The sequence below is a fragment of the Dromiciops gliroides genome, chromosome 3, assembly GCF_019393635.1.
Source record: "Dromiciops gliroides isolate mDroGli1 chromosome 3, mDroGli1.pri, whole genome shotgun sequence".
Classification (NCBI taxonomy): Eukaryota; Metazoa; Chordata; class Mammalia; order Microbiotheria; family Microbiotheriidae; genus Dromiciops; species Dromiciops gliroides.
In genome coordinates, this window is record NC_057863.1 from 18,118,741 (window position 1) to 18,146,547 (window position 27,807).

At 41.2% G+C, this 27,807-nt stretch overlaps 1 protein-coding gene across 1 annotated transcript in view; it reads right to left on the reverse strand.

Moving 5' to 3' along the window:
• VEPH1 (ventricular zone expressed PH domain containing 1) overlaps positions 1 to 27,807 on the reverse strand; it is a 219,469-nt gene that overhangs the window by 183,750 nt on the left and 7,912 nt on the right. Inside the window, exons 2-3 of the mRNA XM_043996166.1 lie at positions 21,774 to 22,070; positions 10,312 to 10,527 (exon numbers count right to left, since the gene is read on the reverse strand). Coding sequence (XP_043852101.1) covers positions 10,312 to 10,527; positions 21,774 to 21,911 — 354 coding nt within the window. The 5' untranslated portion in view covers positions 21,912 to 22,070. The remainder of the gene's footprint in view (positions 1 to 10,311; positions 10,528 to 21,773; positions 22,071 to 27,807) is intronic.

Here is a 27,807-nt window from a genome sequence, read left to right on the forward strand (position 1 = left end):
CTTTCCTAAATATACATTTAATACCAAAAAATTCTGTTCTTTCAGTGGTTTTATTTTTGGGGATGCTCCTTGTCCTAATGAAGGAGACAATTCAGCATTTAGCAGAGAAGTTAAAGATCTACACTTGGTGCTGGATAGGACCTGAGGTGTCACAGAATCAACCCTCCAGGTAAGGAAACTGATACCCAGAGGAGGGGGCTTCCTACACAGCTGGTAGGTAACAGAGCTGGCCTTTGAAACTGGGTCAGTCTGCTCCAAATCCAGCGCACTTCCCATTCGACCGCACTGCCTTCACTAGGAAGAGCAAGACAACATAAGGACCTTACAAATAAAATAAAGTCAGTGAAAAGTCTTTTCAAAACAGCTTCTGACATCAGGAAGGCACATTCCCACTGAATGAACTTTGTAGGGGATGGGCAAAGGTGCACAGCCAATTAAAGACATTGGATGGAGCCTTTGGGTTGGTTTATGGCCTCCAGGCCATAATCCCAGAAACCACCATGACCCCAAGACTCCTACAGAGATGAGTGTGTTTCGGATGACTTTTACTGTGGGTATATTTGTCCTGCTACATTTAGAGTCCATTATAAAGAGACTGTGTCACTCAATCATATTCACTCTCTGCTCAATTAATAGCCCATAAAACCACAGGCTTACAACACCTCCCCTTTCAGGGCCTTCTGCAGCTAGTTTCATCGAAGAAGGCAAGCCCATAAAATCCAGATCAGTTATACCCACAATATGGCCCCAGGATCCTCAAGTGAGCGGCCCCTGAATCCCCAGGAGCACCGAACATGAAACCTCATATGGCCTTCATTAGTGTTGTTGTGCAGTCATTCTCCAGTTAATGTCTGACTCTTGGTGACCCCATTTGGAGTTTTCTTGGCAGAGAGTAGGATGGTTTGCCATTTCTTTCTCTGGCTCATTTTACAGATGAGGAATTGAGGCAAACAGGGTCAAGGGACTTGCCCAAGGTCACACAGCTTGTAAGTATCTGAGACCCAGATTTGAAATCAGGAAGTCTTCCTGACTCCGGCCAATTCACTGTGGCGCCACCTGGCTGACGAAGGTGGGGGAGGTGGGGAGGGAATTGCAGATGGAAAGATGAGTGGGGGAAGGAGGAAGGAGGGCTTTCTCCTTCTTGATGCCTGAAGGTATACAGATGATTTGTTTGTCTGATTTGTGGATTAGCCTCTCCCTCCTACTTTGGGTGGATAAGAAGATGAGGAAGTATACATGGCTGATAAATTTAAAGATCACAGCTTTAGAGATGGAATGGACCTTACAGGCATCTAGTCCAGCCTTCGAATTTCATAGATGAGGAAACTGAGGTCCAGAGGGATTAAGTGATTGTTCAGTATTGTGAGTTGGGAAAACTATCAGATTGTATAGGTATGACCTAAGTAACATCCCTTATGAATATGAAATGGGGATGATGAATAGATTTAGGAGACTAGATCTGGTAGAAAGAGTGCCTGAAGAATTATGGACAGAGGTTTGCAATATTGTACAGGAAGCAGCAAAAACAATAACAACAACAAAAACTTACCTAAGAAAAAGAAAGGCAAGAAAGCAAAATGGCCGTCTGATGGGGCTTTACAAATAAGTGAGGAAAGGGCAGCTAGGTGGGGCACTGGATAGAGCACCAGCCCTGGACTCAGAAGGACCTGAGTTCAAATCTGGCTTCAGACACTTGACACTTACTAACTGTGTGACCCTGGGCAAGTCACTTAACCCCAATTGCCTCACAAAAACAAACAAACAAAAAAACCCCCAAAAAATAAATGAGGAAAAAAGGAATATAAAAGAGAAAGGAGAAAGAGAATGATATACCCAATTCAATGTAGAATTCCAGAGAAGAGCAAGGAGAGACAAGGTAACTTAAATGAGCACTGCAAAGAAGTTGAAGAAAACAATAAAATGGGAAAGACAAGAGATTTCTTCAAGAAAATTAGAGATATTAAGAGAATGTTTCATGCAAAGAAAATGGGCATGATAAAAGACAAAAATGGTAGGGACTTAACAGAAGCAGAAGAGATTGAGAAGAGGTGGCAAGAATACATCAAAGACCTATACAAAAAAAGATATTAACATTACCAATAACCAGGATGGTGTGGTTACTGATGTAGAGCCAGACATCCTGGAGAATGAAATCAGGTGGGCCTTAGGAAGCACTGCTAACAATAAGCTACTAGAGGTGGTGGAATTCCAGCTGAGCTATTTTAAAACCTAAAATTTGATTCTAGTAAAGTTCTGCAGTCAATAAGGCAGAAAAATTGGAAAACTAAACAGTGGCCACTGGATTGGAAAAGACGAGTCCTAAAGAAGGGTGATGCCAAGGAATGTTCAAATTACTGAACAATGACATTAATGACATGACCTAGCAAGGTTATGCTTAAGATTCTGCAAATTAAGCTTCAGTAACATGTGAATTCAGAATTACCAGAAGAGCAGGCTGGTTTTCAAAGAGAAAGAAACTAGAGATCAAATTGCCAACACTTGCTGGATTATGGAGAAAGCAAGGGAGTTCCAGTAAAACATATACTTTAGTTTCTTTGACTACACTAAAGCCTTTGACTGTATGCATCACAACAAAATGTGGCCGGTCCTCAAAGAGATGGGAGTATCAGATTATATTATTTGTCTCCTGAGTAACCTGTATGTGAGTTAAGAAGCAAAAGTTAGAACCAAACATAGAACATCTGATCAGTTTATGATTGAAAAAGGAGTACAGGGGGCAGCTAGGTGTTGCAGTGGATAAAGCACTGGCCTTGGATTCAGGAGGACCTGAATTCAAATCCAGCCTCAGACACTTGATACTTACTAACTGTGTGACCCTGGGCAAGTGACTTAATCCTCATTGCCTTACCCGCCCCCCCCCCAAAAAAAAGACAAAAAAAAATGGAGTACAAGGCTTGTTTCATTCATTCATTCACTTGCTTGTTTAACATGTGCAGAGTACATCATGTGAAATGCCAGACTGGATGAATCAAAAGCCAGAATTAACATTGCCAGGAGAAATATCAACAGTCTCAGATATGCAGATGATACAACTCTGATGGAAGAAAGTGAAGGAGATTTAAGAAGTTTCTTGATGAGGGTAGAAGAGGAGAGTGCAAAAGCTAGTTTGAAGCTTAACAGGAAAAAAAAAAAAACTAAGATCTTGGCTACAGGTCCCATCATTTCCTGGCAAATAGAAGGAGAAGAAATGGAAAAGGAAGAAGAAATGTCAGATTTTATATTTTGGGACTCAAATATCACCTCAGATGGCAACTGCAGCCATGAAATTAAAAGACACTTGTTCCTTGGAAAGGAAAGCCCTGGCAAATCTGGACAGCAGATACTAGAAAGAAAATATATCACCTTGCCAACAAAGGTCTGTATAGTCAAAGCTATGGATTTTCCAGTAGTAATGGATGACTGTGAGAGTTTGACTATAAGGAAAGCTGAACACTGTAGAATTAATACTTTTGAAATATGGTGCCAGAGAAGACTTTTGAGAGTCCCTTGGACAGTAAGGAGATCAAATGAGTCAGTACTTAAAGACATTAATTCAGGCTTTTCACTGGAAAGTGAAGCTTAAATACTTCATCCACATAATGAGACTATGGGACTCATTGGAAAGATTAAAGGCAAAAGGAGAAAGAGACAGCAGAGGACGAGATGGGTAGATAGTGTCATAGAAACAATGAACATGAACTTGGACAGACTTCAAGAGATGGTGGAGGATGGAAGGGCCTGGCACATTATAGCTCATGAGTTCACAAAGAGTTGAACATGACAATGACTGAACAACAGCAGCAAAGAAAGGTCAAGTGATTTATTCAAGATGAAAAGGAGCACCATGTATTCTAAATCCAAGTTCAGTGCTCTTTCCATTTTACTGCATTGTCTCATACCCTCTGCTTGAATACATTCAATGACTGGTAGCCCTTTACTTTACAATGCAGTTGCTCCAACTCTAATATGTGATTTAATATTTCAATCTTTTAATGCTTCAGAGATGGAGAGTTGAGCAAGAAAGAGACCAAGAGAGATAGGCAAAGAACTGGAAGGAGAAAATAATCTGACTTTTAGCCTTGGTTAGAAAACTCTGGGGAGAAACTTGGTGGAGGAGGTTGAAAATGATGGCTAAGATGAATTTAAATCATTTGTTTGATCTTGGTTTTCATTAAACACTAACTATAGTATTTATATGGTTTCATTCTAGCTTTCCTATTACCTGCGTTATGTACAACCTTTTGGTCATGTGTTTCTATTCTTAGCTCTCCTCAGGGTCAAACTTACCACCTGAGGTCAATTGTGAGTCTGTGGGAACACAATCTTATTTTTACATCTTCTTAGGGGCTTCAAGAAGAATCTGGTCTAGAAATCTGCTGATAGGAAAGGGGCAACAAGGTGACTCAGTGGATAGAGCATTGAGCATAGAGTCAGGAAGACTTGAGTTCAAATCTGTTCTCACACACTTATTAGCAAGTCACTGAACCTCTGTTTTCCTCAGTTTCTTCATCTGTGAAGACAGGAATAATAACAGCACCTACCTTTCAGTGTGCTGTGAGGATCAAATGAGATAATAATGCAAACTTCCCAGCACATGTTATTATTAGTATTAGTATTAGTAATAGTAGTGGTGGTGGTGACACTATCACAATGAATTGCTTTTGTCAGAGAGGTTGCCTTCTTCTATACCTATTCCCAAATGGGAAAGGAAAGAAACCTAGAGGGACAATCAAAGATTTGGGAAGAAGAATCTGACCTTTTGCCTGCTTAGGTATTTAGTGTCTGGGAATGGTTTATGGAGGAAAATCACTGCTCTTCCTTCACCCCTGTTGAAACAAGCAAAAAATGCTGAGTGTTGGCTTATTTTATTGAAAAATTGAAAGGAATGAATCATTTGGATGAGTCGTCTTCTAGTATGCCCAACTTCCTTTCCCACAACAGCCTAAATTAGAAATGGGAGAGAGTCACTTTCTTGGTATTTAGGGCAAGACAAAAAACCCCAAATTCCATCGGAATTTAGGGAATGCTAAATATAATTGTTACCCCTGCAAAGGACCTTTGTGTCATCTTCACCAGCTCAAAACGACCACAAACTCTGGGCCAGTCCTGGAACAATCTGCAAAGTCAGCAAAATTTGCCTTTGGCCCCTCTGTCTACTTCTCTGAGGAGTCTTGCTTTTGCCCTGCTAGGCATCCGATGTCCTTAGCCTGCCCCTTCTTCTACCTGTAGCCCCACAGAGAAGTGAATCATTTGGTGCTTTCTTACCCAGCAGGGTCCTATCATCTCTCTCTCCTTTTCTTGTTCTAGTCTTAGTAGCCCAGGTCAAACTTTGGTCATAAACTAATTTACAGTTAGATGTTCATGGCTAATGGCCTAACATACCCTCTTTCCCAGGAGAGTTTAACTTTTTTTTTTAGGGCAATGAGGGTTAAATGACTTGCCCAGGGTCACACAGCTAGTAAGTATCAAGTGTCTGAGGCCGATTTGAACTCAGGTCCTCCTGAATCCAGGGCCGGTGCTCTATCCATCGCACCACCTAGATGCCCCATGTTTAACTTTTGATATAAGAATAATTACAGCTTCTTCTTTTCTGGAGGAGCCTCCTAGTCAGTGGCTCCTTAAAAAGGAGGAAGAGAGTAGACCAAATTGCAATTGGGGAATTTCAACCAACCATCACTAGAATAGTTGTGAAATGCAGAACAACAAAATCCCAGAAGACTCAAAAAAATGGGGGATGGTGACACAATGGGCAATGGAGTTAGTAGAGTGTCTCATGCAATCAAGAATGATGTGTTCAGGGGGCAGCTAGGGGGCACAGTGGATTCAGAAGGACCTGAGTTCAAATATGGCCTCAGACACTTGACACTTACTAGCTGTGTGACCCTGGGCAAGTCACTTAACCCTCACTGCCCTGCCAAAAGAAAAAGAATGATGTGTTCAAGAAGCAGGACAACATTAAGGATCAGAAAAGTAGGTGGAATTGATAGCATGATGCAGACTGCTTGCTTCATTCAGCAAGGAAGGGATGGCAGATGGACAGTTCATTGCTACCCTGGTGTAGGTGCTGGTTCCAGAATTATACACATTTCAAGGGAAAGAGCAGATAGGATTGCAAGGGGAAAGTGCCTAGACTATAGAGGAGACAGGATTACAAGCCACTGCCTGTTGGAGGATGCTGATGGATAGTATCCCCCCTCTATGTAGGAAACTTTAAAAATATTTCTTTATTTTGTGAACTAATGAAAGTCTTTACATTGTAAATGTGGCCCCTAGTATGCCCCTTGGCCCTGCAAAAAACCCCAAAACAAAAACCCTGGTGAACCTTTTCAGACCAGGTGGATTTTCCATTTGTCACCACCTGAGTGTCATCACCATAGAGGAAAAGGAAGACAAGGGAAGGCCTTGTAACTCATCTCAACTGAATCAGAACCAAGTCAGAGCCATTGACATGAATCCCACAACTCTCCATTTCTCCAAACCTCTTCAGGAACTGCCTCACTTGTGCTTGTCCATCATTCATGCCAAACAAATTCCTGAGGTTTAGATGATTGCCAGCAGTCTTCTCATAAGAAATGGTCTTCATGGAATGGTAAAAGACCAAGAAGAAAGCTTCTACCATGCTGTGTAAATTCTCTGTGGAGGAGTTATAGAACTACATGGATGAGACTCTCACAGTAAGCATGGATGGGTTGAGTGGGTTTGCCCACATTGATGAAATTATGGATCCACTCAAAGTTCTAGCTGATATCAATGGAAAGTAAAAGTACATCTGTTACAGAACCATGTGGTTTGTTGTATTATTGCCCCCAATTTATAGATGAGGTAAATAAGAATGAGAAGTATTAAGTAACTTGGGCAGAGTCACACAATTAATAAATGGCAGAGTTGGGAATCAAACCTAATCTTATTGACATCAAGATCTGTACTCTTTCTGCCACATACTACCAATTGTGATTCTTAGGTGCAAGATGCCAGAATGAATATAGCTCTAATAGTAGATTCCAAGTACCCTGAAAATCAATAGGTAAGATGATTCTGAATGGAATATTAGCTCTTTGAGGTTGGAGACTGCTTTATTTTTGTCTTTGTAGCCCGTTGTATTACTTAACACAGTTCCTGGCACATAGTAGGCACTGAATAAATGAGTGTTGAATGGAATTGGATTGGATTGAAGGATGTTCTAGGCAATTCTCAAATAATATCTTGTAGGCAATCTACTATCCCAATGACATTTTCAAGTTGGCACCTCTACATCCTGCCTCCTCTTAGGATTTAAACACTTCTTGCATAACAAGATCAGGATAGTGGCCACCAAAGTGGGTCTGAGGAGCCCATAGGTAATTTGTCTTGATTTTATGCCTCTTCCTAATGTTTTTAATGGGAACTCTGTGCTTATTATTTTTAGTCAATAAACATCTATTAAGTGTTTACTATGGGCCAGACACTATGCTAAGTGTTGAGTTTACAAATAAGAAATTGATAGTTTCTAACCTCAAAGAGCTTACAATCGAATCGGGAAAGACACTACATCAAAGGAAACTGGAAAGCAGGAATGTCAGGGCAGGGTATGATGTTTAAGGAGTCAAAATCAAGCAGAGCTACTGGTATGAATTAAAAGGGAAGAGGGACTGGACATATGATTTTCTTGATACAGAGAAATCTCAGATAAGGAAATTGCCTCCCCCAATGCAGATAGCACCTTCTTTGCAACTTATAGTCTTCGAGTCACCTGAGAAATTAAAGTAACTTGCCCAGGGCCACAGAGCCAGTGTGTATCAGAAATGGCATTCGAACTTGTCTTCCACGTTTTGAGAGCAGCCCTCTAACCATGGTGCCATGCTGCCTCTATAAATTGTTAGCTAATTTAAAAAATGGTTCATAAAAACTGGACATCTACTCACTGACATCTCATCAAAAGCAGCAGCCGTCTTTTCACTGAAGTGAGGTCTGCTGGGTTTTGTTTGTCTCTCAGTTCTTGAAGGAGGAACAGGTGTGTTAGAAGGTATGTGAGTCATTGTTGAAATGTTCATAGGAAGAGCTTAAGAAATGATTAGGTAAACATCTCAGGAAGCCGGAGGTTGGTTTGCCACTGAGAATTTAGCAAAAGTGGGTCAATAAATAAGAAAAGATTGAATAGGAAGGTACCCTGACTAGCTGATGACACTGGAGCAGGTATGATTTTCACATAGACCAAGAAAGCAAGAGAGAAGAGAGGTATCATCGACATGTGGGAGTATTGTGACCAGTCACACCTCTCAGGTCACCTAAATGGCTTCCCATCCTCTTTCTCTTGGAGCCAAATGCTTTCATGTTTCAAAATCTAGGTCAAATGTCACCTTCTCCCCGAAGCCCTCCTCAGCCTTTTTATCCATATCAAATTTACATGCATATATTGCTCAGCCCCTTCTTTGGTACTTACTACATCAGCAGACATTGCCTCACATTGGTAGATTTCCAGGCAAACACTGTCATCACCCCAGCTAGATTGTAAGCTCCAGTATGGCAGGGACCATGTACCACTCTTCTCAGTGTTCTCCCATAATTCCTAGCATTGTGCTCTGTATGTAATAGGATGCAGGAATTCATAGCTAGAAGGGACCTCAGAAGTCAGTCTCATCTCCTTGTTTTTAGATGACTTTTTTATACTAGTAGTAAATAACAGAACCACAAATGAAACCCAACCTCACTTGACCACTTTCTGTTCCTTATTCAATTATGTGTATTGGCTTGCCTTTGTGTGTCTGAGATAGATGTTCAGCAGATCATTTAAGTCTGCTGGATTTTATGTCAGGGGATCCAGGTTCAAATCCTGCCTGTTATCTGTGTGACTTTGGATAAGTCAATCACCCATGAGTCTCAGTTTCCTCTTTTGTAAAATAGGCAGGTTGGAAAAGGTAGCCCCAAAGGCTTATTCCTGTTTGGAATATGGGATCCTCTGATCAGTGGAGGAGTTAATCTTGGGCAAGATTCAAATGGGATGAGGAGAATGCGCAGTAAAATGTGGTTGACACCCATACAGGGTGGGAGGACATGGAGAGGTTCAGATTTGCACTCACTAGGAGAGTATCCTTAATAATGAAATTAGAGTCTTTGACAATATCATGGCAAAGTACTAATTGCTCTTTTCTGTCATGGCTAGCTTAGCTGTCAAAGGCATGAAGGGGCCTTCTTGCAACATCCAAACCAATGAAAATTGAGTCCTCTGCTAAGAAAGCTGAAGAAAAATCCAATGCATAGATTCCCTAATCAAGAACCATTTTTAAACACTTACTATGTACCAAGCACCGGGGATTCAAAGACAAAAAAGAAAATCAAACAGTCCCTGACCTCAGGGAGGTTACATTCTACCAGAATATAAAAAATACACACATCAAAGCAAATACAGAATGTAATGATTGGAATAACGCCACCTACTGGAGACTTACTGTAGAAGAGTTCCGCCCATGAAGCGAAGGTCTTTGAGGGCAAGACCAGGAGTCTTTTCTTTGGCGTCAGGAAGTGACACAGGCTAGTGGGAGGAGGAAGGAAGAGACTGGCGCTCAGTCTCGCTCTCTTTCCTTGGGACTCTGGTGGAGAGTGGAGCTAGAAATGTGCTCTCCCTTTAATAGATAGGAATCTAGGCCTTTCTCTCTCTTTACCAAATTCTTATTCTCCTTAATAAATGCTTAAAAGTCTAATTCTTGCTAAAGCTTATAATTTATTGGCGACCACTCATTAGATATTTTAGACAGTTTAGCAAGAATTTTAGCCCTTAACAAGAATAAATATAAGGAATACAGGGCATTCCCAAAGTCTTAGGACAACTGTAACTTGGTCTAACTTGAGTTATGCCTTTCATGTAGCCAAAATGTTTTTAAGCTTTTAAAGCTAAGAAATTGCCCTAAGTCTTTTGGGACACTCTATAAACAAAATGGTTAAATACAAGGTAGTTAGAGAGGGAGGGTATGAGAAATTGGGAGGGTCAGGAAAGGATTTGTGTGGAAAATAATGCTCAATCTGAGTCTTGAAGGAAATGATGGATTCTATGAGGCAGATGTGAAGTGCATTTTGGACATGGAAAAGAGCCAGAGTGAAGACAAATAGATGGAAGATGAGAAGCTGTGTGTGAAGAACAAGAGAAAGGCAGCTTTTCTAAGGAGCCAAAGTCATGAAGAATGAACGACTGTAAGTTCCCTGAAGGTAGGGACTGTCTCGTTTCTGCATCTCCAGAATTTATCACAGTGTCTGGCACATAGCAAGTGCTTAATAAATGTTTATATAAATGGTTGATAGTGATTGATTGAATTACACAGTGAGAAGAAGGCAACTCACCTGCAAAATACAACTCATGATATCGGAAGCAATTTTTGCATGGGGTGTGTCCTCATCTTTTCCTGACGGTCTGAGATTGTGCTCCAAGCAGGATTCCCAGAGGGTCACAAGGGCCTCCCCGTGCTTCTCGATGGACTTAGTCTCCCTGATGGCTGTCGTGATGCGAGTGATACAGATCTCGACCACGGCTTGGTCATTGCCATTGGATGAATAGTCCTATTTGTAGGGAGAAGAGGGAGTCCATAAACTGTGCTCCTTAACCCCACTGGCTTCCAACCAAGGGGGTGGCATGCCTGAGATTTCTAGCAAACAATTCACCCGCCCTCCCCACCCCTTGTTAGCACTCACAGACTTTGTAAGCCACTTGAGTCTTACTACCTGGAATTTCTAGCTACATAAACAAGCTCAGGTCAGTGTGGAAGTTCATCTAGCATTACAAAAGTATGTACTCATTGGTAAAGATATTGAGCTCCAAGTCAAGAGCAATGGGAAGAACCTGAAAGTGGGCCCTGATTGAAAGCATCTAAATTTCTCAAGAATTATTTAGTCTGTGAACTTTTTACAATGTAATGGAAATTAAGGCTAGATTACACCAAACCCTAATCATCTCTTATGTGGCATTTTAAAAGTTCAAGAGAGGACAGCTAGGTAACACAGTGGATAGAGCATCAACCCTGGATTCAGGAGGACCTGAGTTCAAATCAGGCCTCAGACACTTGACACTTACTAGCTGTGTGACCCTGGGCAAGTCACTTAACCCCAATTGCCTCATCCCCCCCAAAAAATTCAAGAGACATAATCTTTGGGTAGTTGGTTACTTTATTAATAATGCCAGCATTTGGGAGCAGCTAGGTGGTACAGTGAATAAAGCACCAGCCCTGGATTCAGGAGGACCTGAGTTCAAATCTGGCCTCAGACACTTGACACTTACTGGCTGTATGACCCTGGGCAAGTCACTTAACCCTAATTTACCCACCCACCCACCCAAAAAACCAAAGTAACTGGGGCAGGTATATATGTAAATTACAATTTATCCCAAGATCTGATAGCTCTGCAGGTGGTGGGTGAATGGTAACAGATATTGCCATTGGCACCCCTGGGTATTCTGGGGGTTCACATAAAGTTGGGGTGAGATGGGTTCTTAACTTCTAGTTCTTCCACTCTTCAATCTATCCTACACAAAGTCACCAAAATCATTTCCCTAAGGTACAGGGCTATGCGACTCCCCTGGTTAAGAAACTTTAATGTCTCCCTATTGACTTTAGGACAAAATGCAAATCCCTCAGCTCAGGATGCAAAGCCCTCCACAATCTTGCTCCCACCTGTGGCTTATTACATGCTACTAACCTTCCTAGACTCTATGTTACAGCCAGTCCATCCTACTTACAGCTACTAGAAGATGAGCTTGCCCCTGAGTTCCCTGCCAATATGACTTTGCACAGGCTGGTTCCCCCTCCTGGAATGTACTCCTTCCTCAACTCCCCCTCTTAGAATCCCTTAGCTTCTTTCAAGATGCAGCTCTTGGGCCACCTCCTCCAGGAAACCTTTCCTAATCCCCTCAGTGTTAATGCTCTCCTTCCACAAAGGATCACTATTAGCTGTTTATACTCTGTGCACCCTCTTTAAGTCACTTGACATGAAGAGTCACTTCTTCAAAATCACGTCACTCAGAATTCTAAGCCAGCTTTGACTTTGGTTTTACTCAATCAAAATAACACAAATTTTATCAGATTTTATGTTCAATGACAATACAGTGTATACTGTATGTGTGCTGTGTATGTGTACCTTTCTTTTTTCCTTCCCTCCCCCACCCTAGAGATGGCTACCATTAGACACAAATATGTATATGTATACATATATGTGTATATATACAATATGTATGTGTACTGTGTAACCCACCACCCTTAAAACAGAGATGTTGGTTAAAGAGAGAAATGTACTATATCAAACAAGTGGCAGCTTTCTTCATCAAACAATGGATAAACACTTTTAACAGCTTATGTGAAGAGTTGAAGACTTTGGAGTGAGTTGATCAACCTAACCCACACACTTGACCTTGCAATGAAGGCTTTCCAGATGAACATTCCAGACTAACACACCCCGTTCTAGCTCCTTAGCTAGAGAAAGGAGAAGCAAAGGACAGAGAGGAAAATCACATGATCCTAGTTCTAGGGTTAGAGATCATGTGTAGTCCTATGCCCTCATTTTACAGGTAAGGAAACTGAGTGCAAGAGAGATTAAGTGGATTACCAAAGGTCACACAGCCTGCAAAAGCAAATCCAGGATTCAACCTCAGGTCCTGAAACTATCAATCATAAAAGCTGTGTAACCCTGGGCAAGTCACTTAACTCTGTTTGCCTCAGTTTCCTCATCTATAAAATGAGTTGGAGAAGGAATGGCAAAGCACTCCAGTATCTCTGCCAAGAAAACTCCAAATGGTTTACAAAGAATCAGATACAACTGAAAAATGACTGAACTGCACATTGTCCAATGACTAAACAGAGAACCCTCAAGAACTGCCTACATGACGGATGGACTCTCTAGACTGTACACCTCAGGATAGTCTAAACCAGTTTCATACAAAGAAGACTGGTCTAGTTGACTTGGTGAATGAAGAGTCTCACTGGATGGAACCTGTGATGTTGGAAGCTTCCAATTCAAACAGATGCTTTGCAGGAACATTTCAGGGGCTTCTACCTGTTGCTGGGAGCATAGACTCCCACAGTTAATCTTTTTCTATCTCTTTTCTTTTTCTTTTTCTTTTTTTTTTTTTTTTGCGGGGCAATGAGGGTTAAGTGACTTGTCCAGAGTCACACAGGTAGTAAGTGTTAAGTGTCAGACCAGATTTGCACTCAGTTCCTTCTGAATCACTGCGCCACCTAGCTGCCCCCTCTATCACTTTTCTTAAAGTTATTTTTGCTAACATGCTATAGTACTCATGTGTTGGCATCTCCAAAGCATAAACCCAGGCCCCTTGGCAGTCACCTGGATGTCTGGTTCAAAATACACACACTCAAACATACATGGACACACCCATGTGATGTGGAATGGAATTTGGGGTCAAATTGATCGTGAGTCGTCCCAAAAGAATTACAAGACTCAGTGACTCAGTTTCCCAAGTTTTATTAAAATACTGTGGGTGTGGGGCAGCTAGGTGGCGTAGTAGATAGAGCACTGGCCCTGGAGTCAGAAGTACCTGAGTTGAAATCCGGCCTCAGACACTTAACACTTACTAGCTGTGTGACCCTGGGCAAGTCACTTAACCCCAATTGCCTCACTAAAAAAAAAAAAAATACTGTGGGTGACCACGGGGAGAGAACCAGAATAGTGGAAAGGTATCTCTCTCAAATAGTGAAAGGAAAGACAGTTATATTTATAGTATGGATAAATTGATTATCAGTCTCATTATAATAATCTCCACCTTGGGGAGGTATAGGGGAGGTCCTGTCCTTCTCATTATAATATTCTCCACCTAGGGGTATTACAAGGGAGGGCTTATCCTAATTTGGAGTTCCTGGGGTCCCAAGCCAACCCCTGAGTCAGGTCCCTTTTTCAGTGGAGGTGTGTTTTGGGGATTTACAAATCATAAGGTGAATCTGGGGACACATTTGGCCTTTTCTGCACATGTCTCTTTCTGATTCCCATGGCTAGTTTCAAAATATCTCCATTTTTCATTAGAATTTCTATACCCTTATCATTTCCTTCATTGTTATTTGACCTGACCTGTTATGGTCCCGTTATGGGTACTGATCACTGTGGGTATGATAACCTAGCATAAGTTATCCATTAACTGGGGTCTAACTCCATTTTGGAGCTAATATCTGAATTAGAGCTTGGGTCTTAGGTTTTCCTATTAACCCCTTTTTGCCTCCTACATCACATGTACATTATAACATGTTATGTTGAAAGGCAGTTGCCATGGTAAATTTTCAGTTCAATTCAGCAAACATTAAGTGATTATGTGGAAAGTACTTTGGGTATAAAGACAAAAGTGAAAACAGTCTTTGCCTTCAAGAAGCTTAATTTTAAGGGGCTGGGGGGAGAAAAAACTATGTAAAAAGATAAATAAATACAAGATCATTTCCGGAGGGAGAGAACATGGGGTGGGGAGGGATGGTGTCCTGGAAGTTTTTCCCAAGAAAGCGGCACCTAAATGAAACTTTAAGGAAGTTAAGTGAGAAATGACTATTTCTCTCTCATGTTAACAGCCAATAAGTAAAATTGGGGAGACCTCATCTTTTTTTCCCCTGTCCTATATCCTAGTCCAATCTCTCAAGGACAGAGCTGATGCAAGATAGGCTTAACGTTCTCCTCACTCTGGGTATTACTACTCCACCCAAGTAGATCAGAATTCTAATCTGAGGTGAATCTCCCTTCTGATTAGGCTTGGGTGGGAGATAAAATCTTTAAATAGATTGCCCAAAGTGAAATGTACTGTATACAAAATAACCGCAATATTGTGAGATGATCTGATGTAAATGACTTGGTTATTTTCAGCAAGGCAATAATCCAAGACAACTCTGAAGGTCTTATGAAAAATGCAATCCATCTACAGAGAGAGAACTGATGGTATCTGAATACAGATTGAAACATAATTTTTTGTTAGTTCCTTTATCTGAAGTTTTGTTTTTGTCTGTTTTCTTTTACAACCTGGCTAAAGTGGAAATGTTTTGCATGACTGCTTATGCATAACTTATATTGAATTGCTTCAGTTCTGGGGCTGGGGTGGCATGTGGAGGGAGGGAGGAAGAGAATTTGGATCACAAAGTTCTTTAAAAATTGATGCCAAAATTTACATTTTACATGTAATTTGGGAAAATAAAATTCTAAATATAAAAAAAAAATTAAAAATGAATAGATTGCCCAAGGCTGGGGGTAACTTAGAAGTAAATGACATAATCAGAGTTTATTAGAGTAGATTTAGCTCCTCATTGTAATATCAAATCTCTCATTAATTCTTTTTTTTTTTTTGGCAGGCAATGGGGGTTAAGTGACTTGGCCAGGGTCACACAGCTAGTAAATGTTAAGTGTCTGAGGCCGGATTTGAACTCAGGTACTCCTGAATCCAGGGCTGGTGCTTTAACCACTGCGCCATCTAGCTGCCCCTCTCATTAATTCTTAACCAGTCAGAGTTGACTGCATCCTCAGACACACCCATCTTCTAAGGGCATATAAATTGAGAGCCTGCTGCCATTATTGTCTTTGGCATTCAAGAGTCTCCCTGACCTTTTATCAAAAATGCTGGGAGCCACAGTAGGAGTCAGAGGAGGGCAGTAGCAACCTCAGAACAAAGTTTAAGGAAGGTCTTATGGTGGTCCTTTTTTTGGACTGACTAGTGTAGAAAAGAGCCAGAGATATGACAATGGAAAGAGAACTAATACACACAAGCAGGAGACACACAGAGCCCATGCCAACATTTGCATCATGAAGATTTCAGGGAGGGACAAATCTTCATTGTGGAGGAAGAAACAAAAGGCATTAGTGTTGGGCAGAGGAGGAAGGGAAGTCAGGAAAGCTGTCTCTAGATTTTCCTGTGATATATCTTCTCCCCTCTCCCATTTGAGAACGTAACTGACTTGCCTTCTACGAAACACCTTCACTCTGGTTCAGTCAAAGGACCTGGGTTCAAATCCCACTTTTGATACTACCTGTGTGTCTCTGTAAAATTAGGGTACTATAATTGGTGGCCCCCAAGGTTCTTTTCAGTTCTAAATCTGTTGCTATAAAGTCACTTAACCTCCAAAGTCCTGATTTTTTGCCACGTGAGTGTGCATTAAAAAATATACCATGACCTCTCAAGAAACTCTTGACTCTCTATTTTTTTCTTTATCCAACTGTAAGTCTTTCCGTTTGGGATCCTATGGCTCTCCAAATCAGATATTTCCTTGCCTAACCCCCTGGATCTGGGATTTTGAGGATCCCTGGTTTAAGTTGTTGGACTACCTACTAGACTAAACAATACAATTTATTCCAATAAGCATTTATTAAAATAAGCATCTGCTATGTACCAAGTTGGGGTAGCTAGGTGGCACAGTGGATAGAGTGCTGGGCCTGGATTCAGGAAGAGCCGAGTTCAAATCTAACCTCGGACACTTACTAGCTGTGTGACCTTTGGCAGGTCACTTAACCTGTTTGCCTCTGTTTCTTCGTTTGTAAAATGAGCTGAAGGAAATGGCAAACTACTCCAGTATCTTTGCCAAGAAAGCCCCAAATAGGGTCATGAAGAGTCAGACACAATTGAAACAACTGAACAATAGATTATTATTGTTGTTCTTTACTCTTGAAGAGGACTAATGGCATCTGGAGGGTGATGCCTTGACTTGCAAGTGAATGGGATTTAAATGAGGCAGAGCTGTGCAAAGCCATCAGCCTCCCTCTCCTCTCCAGAGTCATCAGTCTAGTGGCAAGATCATAGGTCAGGATGACTGGTGATGGCCCCAGATGCAATAGGTGACATTGGCCTTTTTAAGCTAAGGTTATTCCTAAATCTCAGTTTGTCTGAGGCAATGCCCATGATCAAAGGCTAGGTAACAACTGTGCCAAGTACGAGATATACAAAGACAAACTTTAAACAGTCCCTGGCCTAAGGGAAGTGTGAGAAATGGGTAGTTGTCTCCTCTCAATGTGGATATAACAAGTCAGTCATACTCCCCCTGACCTGTTTGTAGGACAAAGGTCTCAGATCCCCTCCTCCCCCTCAGGTTAGCAAGGTCACATGGTTCAAGGAGCCCTGGCCTCAATTAGGTCCTCTCCAGAGTTCTGTCCATATAAGGAAATATAAGGTCCACTCCTGAGTTATGCCCATACAAGGAAGAGGGGTGGGAATACTGCGTTCCGATTAGCTAGTTTTTGCGCGTAGATTGTAACCCCGACCAGTGATGAAAAAGGGGAAGGTCCATTCGCGTTAGGGACTAGGGTATAAAACAGGGCCTGCGAGCCCCCTTTCTGGGCACCCACTAGCTGCACACTAGGGTGACTCCTTCTCATGAGAAGAAAATAAAGCCTTTGTCACCTCGCTGCTGAGTTCCTGAGAATTATTGAGAAAAGGATGGATTTTTCCCTCACAGGAAGCCACCTGAATGGGTCACTATGGCTGCTTCCAATTTCAAGGATGCTGCTAACTCTTTCCTGGATATTCATGGGGAGCCGAGTCCCAGCGTCCCTCGATAAGGTGGTAGGTAGCTGCCCACATGTAGATGCCAGGACTTGGCTTCTCAGTTTGATTCTTTATGATTACTTTGCCATTCTTTTCAATCATACACTTTTCAGATTGAACTCATGAATCATCTGGCTTGACCTTAGGGGACTTTCATTTGGGGGCTATGGATCTGAGGACCTTGAACTGCTCATAGTTTTTTAAGGGGCCACACAGAGCGAATTTCCAGGACAATATCAAAAGTATAATGTAAAGCAGTACAAAACCAAGGCATGGAGTGAGTTCAACTGGGGTGAAATATGCAAGACTCTGTTCTAAGGACTTGTCCTACCTGGTGATGACAGCATATAGCAGCCCTGGAGAGTAAGGGGTACCCTTGCTGCCAACAGCTGTCCTGGTCTTAGGAGATGACAAAGCATCTCTCTATTCTCATCATGATCTCACCTGGACTGGAAGCACCAATATGCCCATATTTGAAATGTACCCAGCAATTCATTAAAGCAGGTCCTGCCAACTAGTGACCTCTAGTGGACTGCTGGGCTTTAGGGAATTTTAATGTGAAAAATGAATAAACCACCTCCTCCCTCCACTCCCCCAGCCTCCACCGCCATTTTGTTGATGTCATGATCCTTTACAGAGATGCAAATCAAAGGCACCTTCAGCCAACTTGTTCCCAGTGGAACAGGAAGGATAGGATGCCTAAAAATGAACAATATTGAGAAAGTGGAAACAACTGGCATCTCAGCCAAATTAACTTGATTAATGTTGTGGAAAGAAATGTGGAAATGTAATTGCTGTCAAGACATTACCCGGGAAAAGGAGAGCATTTGGGCCCTGGCTTCCCTGATTGGTGATTTAGAGGATTCATGGCAGCCAGTGAGAGAATTCAGAAAGACTGTTGGCTGCCAATATCCCTTTTAAAGGACTCTTAACTGCAACATAAGCGAGAGCTGTTATCTTGGGAAAATATGCACATTTGCTAATTCTGGGCATCATAGTTTGCTCTCAGCTTCTGTCCTTTGCCTACTTGGCACATCTACCAAGTGTGGGCAAACACAGTTGAGCTAAGCGGATGCTAGATGGTTTGAGCAATCTTGCTTTTGAAGTACAATGATGGGAGGATCCAGGCATAACTAAAAAGTTAACATCAATCATGGGAGCTCAACAGCTACTTAATTTTTCTTTTCTTTAAATAAATGTTTTTTGTAATGTCCTTAAAATAGTCACTACTAGTTTTCAATAACTTCTTCCCCACCTTCCCATTTGTTTATACCAATGTAGAAAGTGGTAGATTGGGAGCCAGGGGATCTGGTGCCTCAGTTCAAATCCTAGAGCTTCCTACCTGTTCCTGAATGTTTTTCTTTATCTCCTTGGTTCTCAATTTCCTCATCTGGAAAATGAAGGGCTTGGACTGAGAAGCATCATTCAACAGTGGAAAGAGCAATAGATTTTAAGATTCAGGAACTGAATTAAAATTCTTGCTTACCCACTTATTACCTGTAGGATGTTGGTGAGTCACTTTATCTCTCTGGGCTTCAGTGTCCTCACCTACCAAAATGAGTACATTGGTCATCTAGACCTCTCATGATTCTTTTCAATTTTAAATTCTGTGATTCTATAACCAGATAACTTTCTGAGGTCCCTTTGATCCCCAAATCTATGAAGTACAGTTCAACAAAACAAAACTAATATGAATCTGGCAACGCATGTCTTATTCAGCAACTGTAGTTCATGACCTCTCTGCCAAGAGGTGGATTGACTTCTCCATTTAACCTCTGAAGTCCTGATGTCACTGCATTAATCACCATTCTGATGTCTTTTAATAGTGTTTCTCTTTACATTGATGTTTGTCATTGCCTTCAGAAAATGCTTTCAAAATAGATTTTGTACATATGGGAATAATAGGAAGAAGGATGATGAATAAATTTAGCTATTTTTGGTGATGTTGGTCCTTTTGTAAAAGAACCAGCGACATCACAGGGTGAGGTCTTGTGTGAGAATTGGATTTAGTGAGGCAGAGTCGTGCAAAGTCGTTAGCCTCATTCTCTCTACCTCTAGCTAATTAAATATATATTATATATATATACATATATGTGTGTATCTCTCTCTCTCTCTCTCTCTCCATATGAAGTATGGGTACTGAGAATGAAAGAACTAAACAAGATTGGAGGGGTATGAGGAAGGAAAGATGAGAAGCAAACCCAACTGCTGGCAGCCTCCTGGCCCAAACTACCTTGTATTAATTTTGTATTAATTATTTTTTTAATGGACTCATCTGGTTATGTAAGACATTATATAAAGGAATCAGGGAGAGAAGAAAATAAAGCAAGTTAAATAGACTGTAAGCTTCTTGAAGGAATTGTGCTCAACAGAGCATTTTACAGTGTTCAGCAAAGTACTCAGCCCATAGGAGCTCAGTAAAAGGCTTGTTGATTGAATAGAAAAGCAGAAGAAAAAAGTGAAGGAGTGAATTCCTATTTAAAAAGTAGCTGCCACTTTGGATGATGGGAAGATTATCAGATATCCTATGCACATCTTAAACTCAACCTGTCCTGCTCCCAAGTCCTCCCCTCTTCCTAACTCCCCTATCCTTGCCATTGGTATCACCATTCTCCCAGCAACTCAGGCTTGTAACCGAGATGTCATTCTTGGGTTTTTTTTTTTTTTTTTTAGTGAGGCAATTGGGGTTAAGTGACTTGCCCAGGGTCACACAACTAGTAAGTGTTAAGTGTCTGAGGCTGGATTTGAATTCAGGTCCTCCTGACTCCAGGACCGGTGCTCTATCCATTGCGCCAACTAGCTTCCCTGAGATGTCATTCTTAACTCTTCACTCTCTCTTATCCCCTATGTATGACCAGTAGTCAAGTCCTTTTGTTCTTACTTTTATAATTTTTTTTTTAATATACACACTGCCATCACCCTGGTACAATCCCTCAACACATCATACCTGGACAATTACAGTAGCTTACTGTTGGGTCTTGCCTTGAGTCTCTTCACACTCCAATCCATCCTCCACTCAGCTGTCAAATGACATTCCTAAAACACGTCTGACCATATCCCCGCCCCCCCCCCCATTCATTGTAGTCCAGTATCTCCCTCTTAATTCCAGGTTCAAAATCCTTGAAGTCCTATGTAACCGTGCCCCTTCATAGCTTTCTGGTCTTCTTCTAGCTTACTTCTCTCCATGAACTCTTTAATCAATGATCTTGTTGTCCTTGCTATTCCTTGAACACAATACTTCCTCACCCATTTCCATGCATTTCCACTGCTGTCCCCCAGGCTTGGAATTCTATTCTTCACCACCTCTACCTCTCCCTCTATCACCTCCTGGTTTCCTTGACTCCCTAAAAGTCTCTGGCAAAGTCTCAGCCTTTCCCAGACCACCACCACCACCACCACCACCTCCTCCTCCTCCTCCTCCTTCTTTTTCGTGAGGCAATTGGGGTTAAGTGACTTGCCTAGGGTCACACAGCTAGTAAGTGTTAAGTGCCTGAGGCTGGATTTGAACTCAGGTCCTCCTGAATCCAGGGCCGGTGCTTTATCCAGTGTGCCACCTAGCTGCCCCCTCCCAGGCCTTCTTAATTTTAATGTATTTCCCTTTGAGAACACCCATAATTTTTCCTATAGAAATCTTGTTTATACATCTTTATTTGCAGACTGTGAGCTCCTTGAGAGCAGGGATTTTTTCCCCTTTCTTTGTATCCCCATCTATTAGTACAGTGCCTAGAATATAGCAGGTGTTTAGTAAATGTTAATTGTCTATTGTCCTTTAAAAAATATGACTTTTGCTCCTATCCCTTTATCTCCTTTCAATACTTAGACCTCAGCCCAAATGCCTTTTTATTTAACTGATTTCATTAGGCTGAGCAGGCTGGTCTTCAAAGGACACAAATCGTGAATTTCTGTGCTCTCTCCCTCTCTCCATTTAACAGAAGTAGCTCTTTGCCAAGAAGGCTCAGGAAATTTGAAATATGTTCTGTAATCCCCACTGCCCTGTTCTCCAAGGATGAACAGAAGGCTGTCTGGCAATCACAGTTGAACACCAAGACATCAGTCACTGGCTACCTTGTTAATTCTTTCTACAAAATCAGACTCAAACAGCTCAGTAGGGCCAAGATCTAAAAATCCTATCTGTCCTTTACCCCATCCCCTGCAGATGTCTGGAGCAGAACAGAATGAAGGTTCATTCCCCAAGGTTCCTAGCTTTGATCTATGCCACTCACCTCCCTTATATGTTCTTTTTCTCACGATTTGGCTATATGACAGAAAAGATTAGGAACCCCATCCAAGAAGCAGTGTTACTTACTGAAGATGAGCTAATTATTTTAATTTGTTCCAAAGCTTCTGACAGGCTTCCTTCAATCTCCGAGTCATTCAAGGAGAAGAGGTCCCCAGCACGGGAAAGGTCCTTTTGTCCCAAAACTAGTCTGAACAGATGATGCATTGTGGTGCCCAGTGGGTATCAACTCCACTTCTGGATACACACAGTCATGTGCTTCCTTTGGAGAGAGTGATTAGCATTGAAGGGCATAGCAAGGAAGGTACATGGTTTTCCTAGAAAGGTAGTTTTTTCTTTGGATTTGGAGATTTCTTCTGGTACACTCTGAAAGGAGGAAAACACATAATTTATTATGGAAATTAGCAAAATAGCAGACTTGGAGGAAGACTTGAAGTCTCACCAGAGAAAAAAATGCTTTGTAAAAATGTTTTTACAAAGAATCTCAGATTTTCAGAGTTAGAGGGGTCTCATAAGCTACTGAATTCAGCTCATTTCCTGAACACGCATCTCTATTTCAGCTTCCCTGACCAGTGGTCACCTACCCTCTGTTTGCAGACCTGAAGTGAGGTGAAGCCCATGGAAGCTCCTTGAGATCAGGGACTATCTTATATGCTTGTATTTTTATTCTCAGTTGCTTAGCAGAGTGAATGATTTAGTGAATGCTTAATAATTGTATCTGTCCATCCATCAGTCTGTCCATCTAGTGCATTTGTTTGTTTGTTTGTATTTGTTGTGGTTTTTTTTCGGGGCAATAAGGGTTAAGTGACTTGCCCAGGGTCACACAGCTAGTGTCAAGTGTCTGAGGCTGGATTTGAACTCAGGTCCTCCTGAATCCAGGGCCAGTGCTTTATCCACTGTGCCACCTAGCTGCCCCATCTAGTTCATTTTTATTATTCTCTCTTCTTACCTCCTGACCCCTGGCATTTTCACTGGCTATCTCCCAGGCCTGGCATTCTTTCACTCCTCACCTTCACCTCCTGGCTTCCTTCAAGTCTCAGCTAAAGTGTCACATTGGACAAGAAGCCTTTCCTAATCCCCTTTAATGCTAGTGCCTTCCCTCTGAGATTATCTTCATTTTATCTGGTCTATATTTTGTTAGAACACAGTTGTTTGTATGTTGTCTCCTCCATTAGACTGTGAGCTCCACACGGGTATCTTGCTTTTTTCCCTTTCATTTTATTCCCAGCACTTAGCACAATGCTGGGCAAATAGGAAGTCCTTCATAAATGCTTGTTAATTTCTCTCTCTCTCTCTCTCTCTCTCTCTCTCTCTCTCTCTCTCTCTCTCTCTCTCTCTCTCTCCCTCCCTCCCTCCCTCCCTCCCTCCCTCCCTCTGTGTGTGTGTGTGTGTGTATGCCTGTCTCTTTCTGCCAAGGCTGGCAAGTAACAACATGCACCATTGTCCCCTGACTTTCTGCTGTGAGGTAGAAGGAACTTTTATCATCTGTTCTCCAGGTCACGCATTAGTATTTTAGTCATTCAAATTTCAATATCCTTTTGGTGATGTTACTTTATATTTCTATAGTCATCAAATATATAGTTCTCATGGTGCTTTTTCTTTCATTTTGCATCAGTTCATACAATCTTCCCATGTTTCTCTCAGTCTTTCATATTTATCATTTCCTTATACAGAATACATTTAGATACCACAAATTTTTCTGAAATTTCCCAATCAGTGGGTACCTACTTTGTTTCCAGTTCTTTGTCAGTAAGTCAATAAGCATTTATTAAACACTACATTCCAGATACTGTGATAAGTGCTAGGGATACAAAAAGAGGCAAAAGATAGTTTTTGCCCTCAAAGAGCTCACAATCTAATTTGGTAGAGAACAGTGTTTAGCAAATTTATGTGGCTGAATGAAGGATGCTCTTGCAATTATCTGAGTGAGATGTAATGAGGGCCTATACCAGTGGCAGTATCAGAGGAGAGAAGGGGGAATATTGGAGAGATGCTGCAAAGGTGAAATTGACAGGAAACACTCCAGAGGTGAAGTCAGTGGGCCTTGGCAACAGCTTGGAGATGGTGTGGGGACAAAAGATAATGAATAGTCTTCCAAAGTGGTAAATATTGGATTTTTGTTTGCTTCTTTGACTTCCTTAGGTCATAAGCCAAATAGCAGGCCAAAGGGTATGGATGGATCGTTCAGTCACAAATCTAAATTTATATCCAGAATGAATGGCCCACTTCACAGCTCCACCAAAAGCCTCTTACTGCTATTGCATTCTCACAGCTATTCCAGCATTAACTATTTACATTTCAATTTGGTCATTTATACTTTGTAGCTCTGCTATTGAAATTTATTCATATCATATCAACTTATTGTATATAGACTTATTTGAAGACTATTGTGCTACATTGTAAAAGGGATAGTTTCAGAGAAATCTTTGAGGATTTGTATGAATGGATGCAGAGTGATGTGTGTGTGTGTGTGTGTGTGTGTGTGTGTGTGTGTGTGTAGAACCAGGAGGACAATTTAAATAATCACCACAACACTGTAAAGACAAACAACTTTAAAGATGGTTAGAACTCTGATTAAGGCAATGGCCAATCCTAATTCTAGGAAGATTCATGATGACAGCAATCTATTCACCTCTTGATAGAGGTGTGATGGAATAAATATATTCTATCACACCTCTGCATGTGTGTGCATATATATATATATATATACATAAATATGTATATTACCTTGACTCCATCACCTTCCTATCATATTTATTCTCTCTCCATATATATCTATATTCTCTATCTCTATATATAGATATATACATATATCCAATATATATTTCTATCATATGTGAGACCTTTGTTCATACATATGTACATACACACAATACACACACATATACACAGTTAATGTAGGACTTTATTTTGCTTGACTATACATATTTATCAGAAAAGTTTTCTTTTTTATTTGCCTTTGCCTTTTCAAAAGTGGGAATGGGCTGGGAGGTAGAGGATCTCGATTTTTTGTTCACTGACAAGTAATTTAAACCAAACAGCAACAACAAAAAAGAGAAACATTCATATCCTTTAACCATTTCACTACTGGGGAATAACTCTTTGTGTAACTTATTGGTGCCAATTCCCTATATATTTTAGATTTTAAACTTGTCAATGATATTTGATAGAATTAATTTTCCCACTCTACAGTTTCTATGATAATTATTTTTCATTGCTTTTATTTTCATAATGGCTTTTGAAGTTTTTTTCTTTTTTTGGTGGGTCAATGAGGGTCAAGTGACTTGCCCAGGGTCACACAGCTAGTGTCAAGTGTCTGAGGCTGGATTTGAACTCAGGTCCTCCTGAATCCAGGTGCTTTATCCACTGTGCTGCCTAGCTGCCCCCGGCTTTTGAATTTTAAGTAGCCAAATTATCTTGTCTCTCTTCTATATCAGTTACTTATTAGCTGTATGGTCTTGGTTTCCTAAGTTTCCTCAGCTATAAAATGACAGAAAGAATCACAGAATTGTAGAATTGTTAGGAACCTCTGAGGTCCTCTAAGTCAAGGAGAATCCCCTCTACAACACAAGCAATAAGTGATCACTCAGCATAACCCTTTACTGCTCATTTCACTTTTTTGATGACTTTTGTTGGGGATTATCTTCCTCACATCAAACCTAAATTCACCTCTTTGCAATTTCCACCCATTCCTGCTGTTGAGAGTCTTTGAAATAAAAAAGTCTTATTCCTTTTCAAACACTTGCAAATAGTCATCCTGCTTAGGTAGCTGGGTGGCACAGGGCCTGGAGTCAAGAGGACCTGAGCTGAAACCCTGCCCCAGACTCTTGCTAGATGCATGCATTTTTCTTTTTCTTTTTTTCTTTTCTTTTCTTTTTTTTTTTTTAGTGAGGCAATTGGGGTTAAGTGACTTGCCCAGGGTCACACAGCTAGTAAGTGTTAAGTGTCTGAGGCCAGATTTTAACTCAGGTACTCCTGACTCCAAGGTCGGTGCTCTATCTACTGTGCCACCTAGCTGCCCCTAGATGCATGTGTTAAGGGCTAAAATTCTAGCTAAACTGTCTAAAATATCTAATGAGTGGTCGCCAATAAATTATAAGCTTTAGCAAGAGTTAGACTTTTAAGCATTTATTAAGGAGAATAAGAATTTGGTAAAGAGAGAGAAAAAGGCCTAGATTCCTATCTATTAAAGGGAGAGCACATTTCTAGCTCCACTCTCCACCAGAGTCCAAAGGAAAGAGACCCAGAGTCAGCGCCAGTCTCTTCCTTCCTCCTCCCACTAGTCTGCGTCACTTCCTCCCCGCCAAAGAAAAGACTCCTGGTCTTGCCCTCAAAGACCTTCGCTTCATGGGCAGAACTCTTCTACAGTAAGTATCCAGCAGGTGGCGTCATTCCAATCGTTACACATGCAATTTTCAATAATAAGAAGGACTATTTTATAGAGAACTAGCACAAGGCAACCACTCACACAGAGGTCAGAAGAAACCATACAAGGACACTCTCAAGGTCTCTCTGAAAGACTTTGGCATCGATTGTGAGCCCGGGAGACTCTGGCGCAGGACCACCCAGCCTGGCTTGCCTGCATCAAAGAAGGTGCTGTGCTCCATAAGCAAGGTGGAATCACAGTAGCACAAAAGAAATGTGAACTGCACAAATCCAGAGACATTTCCATCCCAAATATTCTAACAGGTTATTTGCGTCTGACTTGTAGTAGGGCCTTCTGAGCTCATATTAGACTGATCAGCCACAGCTGAACACAGTGTACCTTGACCTCAACATAATAATATCTCTTTGGTTCTCTTTGAAAGCATAGGACAATCAACAACTAGATGTGTGACTCTGGGCAAGTCATTTAACTTCTATTTGCCTCAGTTTCCTCATCTTTAAGATGTGACTAATAATAGAATTTATTTCACAGCATTGTGAGGACGAAATAAGTTAATATATGTAATGCACTTCACAAACCTTGAAGTGCTCTATAAATGCTAAATAATAATAATAATAATAGTAATAATAATAATAATAATAATTCCCTCTCCAAGTCTTCTCTTCTGTATACAAAACACCTCCAGTTCCTTTGACCAGTCCTCACACTGCATTCCCTTGCTGTCCTTCACCATCAGGGTGACAACCATCAATGACGTCCTCTAAACACACTCTAGATGATCAATGACTGCCCTACAATATGGCCCCCAGAACTAGACACGACACCCCCAAATATGGTTTGACTAGGCCAGAGTTAACCCCTCTTTTCCTGGACACTTGTCTATCATAGCAAAGTATCGACTCATGTTGAGCTTGCAACCCTTCTCAGTCCCCATGACCTTGTCCAGGCAAAGTCCTATCTGGCCACATCTTCATTATCCCATGTTTGCAAGGTATATTTTTAGAACCCAAGTGTAAGACTTTACTGTTATCACTGTTAAATCTATTCGATTTTCCCCAACATTCTAGCCTGCCCAGAGGTTTTCACGTCCTAACTCTGCCATCTGGTGTCTAGTCTAACTCTCCCTTCCAGCTTTGTGTTATCTGAAAATCTGATAAACATGCCAGCTACATAATTATCTAAGTCACTGATAACAATATTAAACAGCAGAGGGCTCAGCAGGATCCCTGTGGCACACCTTTAGAGACCACCCTCTAAACTGATAATGAACCATTAATGACTACAGTTTGGATCTGGCTTTCAACCAGTTTCAAAGCCAACTAAATGGATTAAATCATAGGACCCAAACTTTGAGATTTGGAAGGGACTTTTTTTGTTGTTGTTCAGTCATTTTCCAGCCATGTCCAGCCCTAGAGATCATTTAATTCATGCCTCTTCCTCATTTGACAGATGAGAAGACAGAGAGGTAAGGAAGTTGGGACTGTAAAAATATCACCCTTAAACACTATCTTTCCCTCCAGACCAGCAATGTTAGTACAGCAGCTGTATATAGCAGCTAATCCCTTTCAGCCTCAGTTTCCTTATTTGTAAAATGAGACTGAACTCTATGATGTCTAAAGTCTTTGCTTGTAAGATACCTTCCACCTCTCAGTCTATGATCCTAGGATGCTATTTCCAATAAGAAATGATCTTTCTTTAGTAGTGACCTTCACTACA